We start from the raw sequence: 12,121 nt of genomic DNA on the forward strand, positions 1-12,121 counted from the left end.
AAGAAGGCGATCTTGAAGGTAGTAAGAGGTCAAGTTTCCAGCATAAGAGCAGATTAGGCCATTTGGCCCCATCAGGCTGCTGTACCATTCAATCAGGTGATAGTTGGTTTGTTTGTATTTTGTAACCCTATATACCTGATAACTGGTGATGCTCCTGCCCAACAGGAATCTGTTCACCTCCGTCTTAAACTTATTTATAGATCCTGCCTCCTCCAGAGTGTTCTAAAATCAAACATCTTTCTGAGGCAAAATATTTCTTTTTATTGCTGTCCTTGAAGGCGATCCCAAACTTTAAAACAGTGTCGTTTAGTTCTAGACTCATCCAGAACAGAAAACATCTAATCCACACCTACCTTGCCAAGGACAGTATGGATCTTACACACTTTAATTAAATCATCCAACATTTGGGGAAAACAAGCCCAATCTAATTTGGCAGGCAGGAAGAGAAGAAGCACATTATCGAAACAATAAGGGATCACAGAGGGATCTGGGTATCCCGGTGCATAAATCACAAAAGGTTAGTATGCAGGTATGGCAAGTAATTAGGAAAACGAATGGAATATTAATTATCCTTTATTGTAACTGAAATTGAATATTAAAGTAGGGAGGTTACATTTCAGTTACATTTCTAGTGAGACCTGGGTGATGCATTTAGGCAAGTTCAATTCTAGAGCGAATTATACAATGAGTGGAAGAGCCTTGGGAAAAGTTGATGAGCAGAGAGATCTGGGAGTGCAAGTCCATTGTACCCTGAAGGTTACTGCACAGGTGGATAGAGTGGTCAAGAAGGCATATAGTATGCTTGCCTTCATTGGATGGAGTATTGAGTATAAGAGATGGCAAGTCATGTTAACATTGTACAAGACATTGGTTCGGGCGCATTTAGAATACTGTGTACAGTTACCAAAAGGATGTGGCCACTTTGGAGAGGGTGCAGAGAAGGTTTACGAGGATGTTGCCTGGCATGGAAGGTGCTAGCTATGAAGAGAGGTTGAGTAGGTTGGGTTTATTTTCACTAGAAAAAAGGAGATTGAAGGGTGACCTGATTGAGGTTTACAAAATCATGAAGGGTATAGATAGGGTAGATAGAGACAAGCTTTATCCCAGGGTGAAGGATTCAATAACCGGAGGTCATGCTTTCAAGGTGAGAGGTGGAAAGTTGAAGGAGGATACACGTGGCAATTACTTCACACAGAGGGTGGTGGATGTTTGGAATGCGTTGCTGGCAGAGGTGGTAGTTGCAGGCACAGTAGATTCATTTAAGATGCGTATGGATAGATGCATGAGTAGGTGGGGAGCAGAGGGATACAAATGCTTAGGAATTGACCGATAGGTTTAGACAGTGGATTTGGATCAGCTCAGGCTTGAAGGGCCGAAGGGCCTGTACATTTTCTTTGTTCTTCTTTATTCTTTGTATATTTGGAGTACTGTGGACAGTATTGGTCTCATTATTTAAGGAACAATGTAAATATTTTGGAAACAGTTCAGAGAAGGTTTCCTAGGTTGATATGATGAATGGATTCTGGATTAGAGTGGTGCTGGAAGAGCACAGCAGTTCAGGCAGCATCTGAGGAGCAGAATGGCCTAATTATCTTATGAAACAATGTTGTATAATCTCTGTGTTAAAAAGAAGTCTTCTTGTCTCCATCTTAAATGGGTGACCATGTCCATACATATGTCTGACTTCCAGTATAGGAGAAAGTGAGGAGTGCAGATGCTGGAGACCAGGGTTGAAAAATGTGGTGCTGGAAAAACACAGCAGGCCAGGCAGCATCCGAGGAGCAGGAGAATCAATGTTTCTGGCATAAGCTTCAGTCTTCATTCCTGAAGAAGGGTTTATGCCCGAAACATCGATTCTCCTGCTCCTCGGATGCTGCCTGGCCTGCTGTATTTTTCCAGCACCACATTTTTCATCTCTGACTTCCAGTATAGTCAAGTGCATCAACACTGCAAGCCCGACAAACAATCCTGAAGTGGCTGTCAATGTAATTATTCACATACTTGGGATTATTTAGCAAATGCTGCCCGACTGTAGAATGATAAGTAATGCTGGGCACATTTTGAGTTTTGCAAACATGGGTTTGTGGGGTATGATCATTAACATGTTTATCATGACCAATTGAAGAGATATGCTGTTTGTTACAATCTGCCAGTCATTGAAATATACAGCCTACAGCCTTTGCGGTTGGCACAGTGGCTCGCACTGCTGCCTCACAGCGCCAGGGACCTGGGTTTGATTCCAGCCTCAGGCTACTGTTTGTGTGGAGTTTGCACACTCTCCCTGTGTCTGCATGGGTTTCTTCCCACAGACCAAAGATGTGCAGGTCAGGTGGATTGGCCGTGCCAATTGCCTATAGCTTTCAGGGTTGTGCAGGCTAGATGGATTAGCCATGGGAAATGCAGGGCTACAGAAAAGAATGGGGGGGGGAGGGGGTTGGTTCTGGGTCTGAGCCGGATGTTGTTTGAAGGGGCAGCGTGGACTCAATTGGCCTGCTTCCACACTGTACAAATTCTACGATTCGACATAATTGGCGTTACTTTGGCACTGAAATTCAGATCTCACATTTAACTGGGAACAGTTCTGAGGAAGGGTCACCGGACCTGAAAAGTTAGCTTTGATTTCTGTTCACAGCTGCATTAGATCTGCTGAGCTTTTCCAGAAACTCCTGTGTTTGTTTCTGATTCACAGCATCTGCAGTTCTTTTGTTTTTTATTTTGCGTTCATAAAGTGTCTGTCACGTCCTCAGGTCATCTTTGAGGGCTTCCAGGTCAATGACCTACATTTTAACATGTAGTCACTGCCAAACAACTGACTACACCAGCCAAAGGAATGGAAGTATCTGATTTAGTCGCACTGTCTTCACAGACGGATTCATACTCCAACATTCCTATAGATAGATAACTCTCACTAATCCTGCAATGACCCAGTGGTCCTGATGATAAAAACTGAAATGGAAATAAGTTAAAGGTGGTTCTTGAAGCTTTCCAGGATATTCTCCTGGTGAGAAACCTTGGATTAAAATAGGAGCCAGAGATGGGGAAACACAATCTGGATTTACAAGAGAGCGCATCGTAAATCTGGGAACAATCTTTGATAAATATTGAGAAATAAACAAGAATGTTACATATGCCTCACAGATAAATGTGTTTGATCGTGTTTATTACAAAAAGCTAATAGATGTGTGGCTGAAATGTAACATTGACAGTAAAGGCGTAAGAGTTATCCAGATCCTCTATTAGGACCAAATAGTGAGAATCAGGCTAGAAAATGTCAAACATCTTCACAGTGAAAGAGAGAAGCTAGCTTTCCTGTTTGCGTCCTGCACTTCCTTGATCTGATCCATCGATGTCAAGCCGGTGTTCTTCTCTGACCACTGCCTCCTGCTGGCTGACTGTCACCTACAGGATGACCAGTGGGCTAGAAAGGGAATGTGGAAGCTGAATGTGGAATTGTTGACCCCAGAAAACATTGAGGAGCTCAAAGGGATTACACAGGTTAGTGGGGACTGGTGGGAAACGGTCAATGGGAACATTAAGAGATGTTTTATCCTCAAAGATGATCAGAAGGTGAGAGAAGGGTGGGCAAAACTGTCCAAACTCTACAAAAGCCTGCAGGACCTAATCCTGCTGCAGAAGGCGGGAGTTAATGTCACAGAGGGTCTCCAGGGGGTGAAGAGCCAGTAAACCTCACTGTTTGTCTCAGAGACCTCCAAGACAATCTTCCAGTCCAGAGTCCGCACGGTGGAGTGGGCTGAGACATCCTCACGTTTCTTCTTTCAGAAGGTGCACAGGGAGAGCTCCGTGCTCAGCAGCCTGAAGGAAGAAGATGGCTCAGTAACGTCACCTCAGTCTGACATCCTGAGGGTCAGCAAATTATCTAATGCCAGACTGTGCAACACGAAGCCCAAAGACAGCACGGCCTCCCAGTCATTACTGTCTCTACCATGAAGGTCTTAGACAACAGCATGCAGGAGAGGCTATACCAGCCGCTGTCTCTGGATGAGCTGGCCAAGGTCCTCGAACCCTTCGAAAAGATTAAAACTTCCCAAAGTGACAGCTTACCGGCCGAGTTGTACTCGGCTCTGTGGGACTTGATTGGCTGGGACCTGTTGGTGGTGTATGACAGTATGTGCTTCTGGCAGGGAGCATGTACAAATCTGTGAGGAAATGTATCCTCACCCTCACCGACAAGTGGGGAGGGGGAGGGAGGGTGTTAGAAATTGGTGACCAATATCATTGCTGAGTGCAGGTTAGAAATTCCTGTCTAATGTCATCGCCAAGTGAGTAAGGTCTGCTCTGGGATCAGTGATCCACTCTGATCAATCCTGTGCTGTCCCAGGAAGGATGATCTCGGACAGCCTCACACTCCTCAGGGATACGGTCAGGACAGGGGAGTGGTCACCTGTCTCCTCAGCCTGGACCAGGGGAAGGCTCCTCGATAGGATATCACACACCTACATGTAGCATGGGCTCCTCAGCTTAGGAGGCCATTGTTTATCTACTCAGTTGCCGTTACTATTTTCTTTTCCTCTTTTTCTGTTTTTCAGGTCTTTCAGTTAGTACATACACTATACTATAGGTAAGTTCAAATTCACTTACCTTCATTTTGAAAGCTTCAGCCATGAGCTTCTCCTGAGTGGCTGTTGCTTCTGGAGGTCTTTCCCGACGTGTTGGTCTCGGCCTGTGACCTGTGACCTGTAATCTGTACTGTGGTCTCTGTTGGGGGGGGTTGTCCCAATTTGTGATCTTGGGCTGTCCCACCTGAATCTAGATCTTCGCTGAGTGCTTCTGTCTTGGTTATCTGATGGCTCACCCTTCTGTTTAGTCCTTGGGTGGCAGCCCAGTAATCTGGTGGCCTAGCGTTTGTTTTTGGACTGGTATTCTGGGTGGTGGTATGTCTTCAGAAGCTTTTTACCCAGTGATGTGGCGTCCCAGCGTTTCAGTTTTTGTCCTGTCCTGTTGTTCTCATCATGGAGCTGCTTTCGTTGAGACCTGGAGCCTTTAAATGGACTTGGTTGAACTTTGTTTTATAATAACATAATTTTTGCTTAATTTTGTAACATGTGTTTTTGTCATGACTTCTGTCATTATAGGCACCACGATAGAGTGACTTCGAACACTTTTCATTGTATTTTTAATGTTCAAATGCATGCGACAATAAATTCTAAATCTAATTCTAATTCTACATATAGGACATGCTCTCCAACATAGGCTTTGGGGAGCAAATGTGCAATTGCATCTGACTGCCCTACCCCAGTATTGTTAGTGCAGTCTCAATTCAACGGGCAGGAATCTGAAAGCTGCCCGGTCTCTCCTGCCTTGGTTGTGTGTTTGTTTAGAGCCCTTTGCTGAGTCCATCAGGAAGGATGTGAGCCTGAGAGGGATGACTATTCCAGGCAGCAGGGACCAGCAGGTCAAAGCCTCCCCGTACATGGACGATGTCACTGTTTTCTGCTCAGATCCACTGTCAGTGCACAGACTCATGGGAATCTGTCACCAGTTCAAACTGGCCTCAAGAGCCAAGAGAAATCGAGGCAAGTGCGAGACCATGTTCTTCAGGAACTGGGCTGTCTGATCCTTTATCCCCTTCACCGTCAGGACAGATTATCTGAGGTGCTGGAACTACGGTTCAGAGGGCCTGGGGCATGCGCAAAAACTTAGGAGGAGCAAATCGCCAAGGTCAAGCAGAAACTGGGCTTTTGGGAGCATCGCTCCCTCTCCATTGTGGGTACAAACCCGATCACTGGGTGTGAGGCTCTCTCTCTGTTATTGTACTGTGGAGCAGGTCTGGCCTGTCCCCCCAAGCCTGTGCTATTTCAGCCACCCAAGCCATCTCCCACCTCATCTGGAAGTCTACAATGGACCGTGTCCATAGGGACACCATGTATGAAGCTCTGGAAAAGTCGGGGGAAGAACCTACCCAACCCCGCCCTCATCCGGATGGCCAGCTTTGTGTGTGCTTACATCAAGTGCTTGGACTTTCTATACACAAACACCAAGTGTCACTACGCACTGAGTATTTCCCTGTCCCTGGTGTTGTGAGGGATGAGCCTGGCCTCGCTGCTGAGGAATGCCCTGAGTAGTCAGACCATTCCCTATTACCTGGCCTTCATGGAGAAATTTGCAAAGAGAAACACCTTTGACCACAAGTCCATCGGGAAGTGCTTGGCACATAGTGTCCTCGAGACCCTGAGGGAGAAGGTGAGGGCAGATCCTGTCACATGGTTCCCTGAGCAGACTATCAAAGCCATTTGGCAGAACGCCTCATCGCCAGAACTTTCCAACAAGCACCAGGGCAGCGCTCGGCTGGTGGTACGAAGGGCACTGCCTGTCAGATCCTTCATGGGCACCTGGTCGCTCTGCACCACTTACAGCAGAGAAAAAGGCCCCTTGGCCCATCAAATCTGCACCAGTCAAAACCAACCTCTTAACTGTTCTAATCCCATTTCCCAGCACGTGGTCAATAGCCTTGGCATCAGAAGTGAACATCTAAATGTTTCTTAAACGGAATGAGGGATTCTGTCTCTGACAAGCAGTGAGTTCCAGATTCCCATAGCCTCTGGGTGAAATCATCACATCCCCTCTAAACCGCCCTGCTCTCTCCCTTAAACCTACGGCCCTGGTCATTGATCCCTCCACCACTTGTCCCAGATCAGCTAACGCATCTCAGTCACATCCCCTGTTCTCAGACCCCACTGCTCTGGGGAAAACAACCCTGATCTGTCCAATCTCATTCTTCATAACTGAAGCCCTCCAGCCCAATGGCTGTCCTGGGGAATCCACAGGTAAGAAAATCACTGTGTTTCTCTAAAACTGCACACAATTCCCCCCTCGAAATGTGGCCGCAGATGCCCAGGATGGGGGATAAATGGCTGGGATGGGGAGGAGGGGCTGACTGGGTGATATTGGGTCAAGGAGTGGGGTGGCAGCTGGCTGAGAGGGTGGGCGGGTCAGGAGGAGGTGAGAGGGTATAGTTCTGTGTCTCTGCCTCTCATTCATTGAAGCTGTCAAGTGAGTGGGAGTAAGGCAGTCTTACTGAGGGAGAGAGAGAGAGAGAGACAGCCAGCCTGGGGCTGCAGGGTAGCGGGAACCCTCACTCCCAACCAGAAACTGCAACCACAAGTTACTCACAGCTCGCCATGCCCTGGAGGAAGCTGCTGCCGCCCCCTGTCTCGGCTGCCCCTCGCTGGGTGATGCCCCTCTGCCTGTCCTCGGTTGCCCTCCTGCTGTTGGGGCTGGCGGTGGTGCCCGTCTGGAGCCCGGGGTCGGAGCTCGGGAGCCGGCAGCGGCTGCAGCAGCACCAGGCGCCCGGGGAACAGCGCTCCGCCGCCGGTAGCAGCATGAGGGCGGAGAGTGGCTCAGCCCGGAGCCGGAGCATGGAGACTTGCTGCCCGGGATCCCCCCTTCAGGACAGGCGGAAGGTGAGTGAGAGCCTGGGGAGGGAGGGACAGGGAAAGCCAGGGTTCAGATAGGTGCCTGGCACCGGAGCTCAGTTTGCAAACTTTTACAAAGACACAGCACACATACAGAGGGCGATGTCCAAACATTACAGAGAGAGGAAAAAATCAGGTTAAACTGACTTCTTATAGGAGACTGCTTCTTCAGAGTTCATCCGAGCTGTTATTTCTTTCAAAAATATACTTTATTCAAAAAAATCTTTATCTACATATAGTCACAGCGTGGTCCTGCACAGTTTCTGCATGTGGAAACAGACAAACATTGGAGTTTGACTTTCCCTACAGTTCCAGCAAGTAAACCCAAGGCATTTCTAACTCCTGCAGGGCACTATTTACATATATGAGTTGAAAATGTGTTGCTGGTTAAAGCACAGCAGGTTAGGCAGCATCCAAGGAACAGGAAATTCGACGTTTCGGGCCAGAGCCCTTCATCAGGAATGAGGAGAGAGTGCCAGGCAGGCTAAGATAAAAGGTAGGGAGGAGGGACTTGGGGGAGGGGCGATGGAGATGTGATAGGTGGAAGGAGGTCAAGGTGAGGGTGATAGGCCGGAGTGGGGTGGGGGCGGAGAGGTAAGGAAGAAGATTGCAGGTTAGGAGGGCGGTGCTGAGTTGAGGGAACCGACTGAGACAAGGTGGGGGAGGGGAAATGAGGAAACTGGAGAAATCTGAGTTCAAGGAAATTCGACGTTTCGGGCATAAGCCCTTCATCAGGTATTTCCATATACTCGAGACACCAGGAGGGTCCAGATAATTGGACGGACCCCCACGCCCCACCCCCCGTAACTTTGCCTCAGGACTGTCATAGACTGGTCTTTCCCCCCACGCTGTCATCCGTCTCTCAGCGGGTGGCCCTGGACCTTGGAATGTTCCTGTCTGCAACACTCATCGAGGCCAACTCCTTGTTCTGTAAGCCCAAGGTCTGAGCTGGACTCAACCTCCCGGTTAAAGTGCTGCCCAAGACTGGGAGCACTGGCTGCCCAAGACTGGGACTCCTTTCTTGGGCTTAACCCGTTTGCATTCAGTTTGTTTTTAAGATTTTGCAGATATTAAGAGTAAAGAGTTTGTGGGTGGCACAGTGGTTAGCACTGCTGCCTCACAGTGCCAGAGACCTGGGTTCAATTCCCACCTCAGGCGACTGACTGTGAGGAGTTTGCACATTCTCCCTGTGTCTGCGTGGGTTTGCTCTGGTTTCCTCCCACAGTCACAAAGATGTGTGGGTCAGGTGAATTGGCCAGGATAAATTGCCCATAGTGTTGGATAAGGGGTAAATGGGTGGGTTGCGCTTCGGTGGGTTGGTGTGGACTTATTGGGCTGAAGGGCCTGTTTCCACACTGTAGGTAATCTAAAGAGTGTTCTGAATCAGGGGCTGAATGGCCTCCTGTTTGGGAGTTGGGGTGAAATATTTAAATGAGCTGCTGAGGAAAGGGGTCACGTGAGAGGCCTGGCTGAGGGTTAGATAGGTGTCAATGTGCCTATTACAGTGCTAGGGCCCACTTGCTGAACTTTTAACATTGAAATGTGGAAAAGGGAGCCTGCGATTGCTTAAAAATATTGGGGAATAATGTTCTGCATCAATTTATACTTCTATAAACTTGTTGATAGATCAGTACATCATCCCTTTTTGAACATGGAGTATTGTGAATGACTTTGTGTGACTGAATACTGACCTTTTGTGTGACTCTGACAACAGACACCTGGTCATACACACTGCACTGAGGGGCCCTCAGGGCTCTAGCTCAGTCATGACAGGATACAATGGGGTTTCTGTATGGGGAGGGGGAGGGCTTTGTTGAGATCGACTCAGTCATGCACTTCCACCATGTCAAGTACTTGCACAGACTCTACACATGATATGGCCCACATGATAACAGCACATTTACCTTGTATCCACGTACACACCACTGAAACATTTACTATACAGTGACGGTGCCCTTTTAAAAATTCGTTTTCTTCCTTGACGCCTGATGTGAACAATGAGGTTTAAACTCGAAACAAGCTGAAAAGTAAATGTGAGTAACAAGATCCTGAATGATTTCTTCTGGACAGTAGACAAAAAAATACACCTGCCAGTTGGCTGGCTTCCACCATCAGCATGATTAATACAGGCTTCTGTGTCAAGCCTTTTTCATGATTAAATAAGGTACCAGAGCATTAAAATGGGTAAGGTGGGATGGAATGTTTAATTACATAAACCAGTCTGGTAGAAAATTGAAGTGAGTTAGAAAAGTTGAAGTCCTGTGGTTTAATTGGCATTTCATGAGGGTGGTGTGTCCATTCTAAGCTACAAATTGAACTGAACAGCTAAAGGAGCAGGTTTCTCATTAGCAACTGGTCCAAATTGATGATAGTAATCTCTTATTTTTGGAGAAGGAATCAGTTTTCTCTAGATACAGTAAGAATGATGTTAAAAAAAGGGGGTTCCTACAGACTGACCAGGCTGTAAGATTTTGATTCATTATTAACTCTTGAACTGCTTTTGTTTTTTTTAAATTTCGAAAAGTCAGTGAGGCAGAATGTATGTACCTTCCATGGGGAAGCACCAGCAACCCGGCAATTTACAACACTGCGGGCTGGGGGCTGGGAAGGTAAACCTTGTATGTTCATGATCTCCATATCAGCTGTGGCTATCAATGTGGCAAAAACACTAACCCTTCATTGTTCTGGACCTAGCTCGAGTGTGTTTTCTCAATACTGCACAATAAAGCCTGTTTCTCAACATAGTCATAGAGTCATGGAGATATACAGCATAGAAACAGACTTTTCAGTCCAACTCATCCATTCTGACCAGATATCCCAACCCAATTAGTCCCATTCTCCAGCATTTGGCCCATATCCCTCCAAACCCTTCCTATTCATATACCCATCCAGATGCCTTTTAAATGTTATAATTGTACCAGCCTCCACCACTTCCTCTGGCAGCTCATTCCACACTCACACCACCCTCTGTGCGGAAAAGTTGCCCCTTAGATCTTTTTTATATCTTTGCCCTCTCACCCTTAACCTATGCCCTCTAGTTCTGGTCTCTCCTACCCCAGGGAAAAGACTCTGTCTATTTATCCTATCCAGGCCCCTCATAATTTTATAAACCTCTATAAGGTCACCCCTCAGCCTCCGACGCTCCAGGGAAAACAGCCCCAGCCTGTTCAGCCACTCCCTATAGCTCAAATCCTCCAACTCTGGCAACATCCTTGTAAATCTTTTCTGAAACCTTTCAAGCTTTACAACATCTTTCCGATAGGAAGGAGATCAGAACTGCACGCAGAATTCCAACAGTGGCCTAACCAACGTCCTGTACAGCCGCAACATGACCTCCCAATGTCTGTATGCAATACTCTGACCAATAAAGGAAAGCATACCAAACGCCACCTTCACTATCCTATCTACCCGCAACTCCACTTTCAAGAAGCTCTGAACCTGCACTTCAAGGTCTCTTTGTTAAACATCACTCTCTAGGACCTTATCATTAAGTGTATAAGTCCTGCTAAGATTCCTCTTTCCCCAAATTCCTTTTGCTGTTACAGCATCCTTCATTCCAAAGCTGTTTAACATATTAGTCTCTGGTCACATCTGGCTGATTGAGAATCCAGATGTGTTATATTCAATTTCTGATTAGTAAATAAAAGAAAAGTAAAAGATTCCAGTTGAGGATGTGATCTGAATATTCGTTCACTCAATCCTTTCATGTGGACTTTAACCATTTATTGGTAAAATAATCAGCCAGACATCAGCGTGTGGTTTCCCTTTTTTGATTTGTTTTGAGGCCTCTCCTTCCTTGATCTCCCATTCCCATAGACAGATGTACCTGCTGCTGTAGGGAGCTTCCCAGATTCCTGGCACTGGTACTGTCTGCAAAGTCCATCTGTGCACTCGTTCAGATGCTGGCAGTCCACATCTGCTCTGCAGGGTTTGTTGAATTGTCCTGGAGCTGCTGGACTGAGAGTAATTAACACCCACTTTGTTGATGGGGAGTTAGACTGGGACAATGAATTTGCAGATGAGGTTGCTGTCTCTCTGAAATGGTTTAGCTTCTCCCTGATGCCTCAGATGCAATGTAAATCTGCCCAAATTCTGGGGAATGAAGAGGAATGGATTTTTAAAAAGTTAATTATATATTTCTAAGGAGCTGTTTTGACATTATTTATGGTGCTGCTCTGACAGTAGTGTGGAACCAAATATAACACATCAAGGCCATCGCTCCTGGATTGAGAATTTTGCAGTCTGTTAAGTTTGGGCACTTTCATCTGGAAAGGGGACATTCATGTCCCAACTGGGACATCATGTGCACTTCCATGCCCCTGCTAGCAGCTAGTTGGAGGATATGATACTTTGTGAGTGCTGGCCCATTATGATTTCTGACACATAATTGCGGGGAATTTGGTCAGGAAATAATATTCTGCTCCTCTAACTTCAGTCCCATTTACATTTGGGATTTTATGAAGCTTCCACCCATGGAGGCCCGGTATATTTTATGGTTCGATTATGGGGATGTAGGCTTGCTCTGGGAAGGCATGCCCATTTCTTACTTGCCCATACTAGAGCTAGAAATCTAGAGGCCCAGATTCATGCTCGGGGGAGGCATGGGTTCAAATCCTACCTCAGCAACTAGTGGAACTTATATTCAGTTATATGGTCTGGAATCAAAAACTAATCTCAGTAATATTGAC

The 12,121-nt window shown here is 46.7% G+C and overlaps 1 protein-coding gene across 1 annotated transcript in view; it reads left to right on the forward strand.

The window, feature by feature from the left end:
• Nucleotides 1-7,009: 7,009 nt before the first annotated feature.
• The window catches only part of LOC132836824 (probable methyltransferase-like protein 24), a 97,351-nt gene continuing 92,239 nt past the window's right edge, over nucleotides 7,010-12,121 (forward strand). The window contains exon 1 of the mRNA XM_060856304.1: nucleotides 7,010-7,421. Coding sequence (XP_060712287.1) covers nucleotides 7,140-7,421 — 282 coding nt within the window. The 5' untranslated portion in view covers nucleotides 7,010-7,139. The remainder of the gene's footprint in view (nucleotides 7,422-12,121) is intronic.

This window comes from Hemiscyllium ocellatum, chromosome 3 (genome assembly GCF_020745735.1).
Source record: "Hemiscyllium ocellatum isolate sHemOce1 chromosome 3, sHemOce1.pat.X.cur, whole genome shotgun sequence".
Taxonomy (NCBI): Eukaryota; Metazoa; Chordata; class Chondrichthyes; order Orectolobiformes; family Hemiscylliidae; genus Hemiscyllium; species Hemiscyllium ocellatum.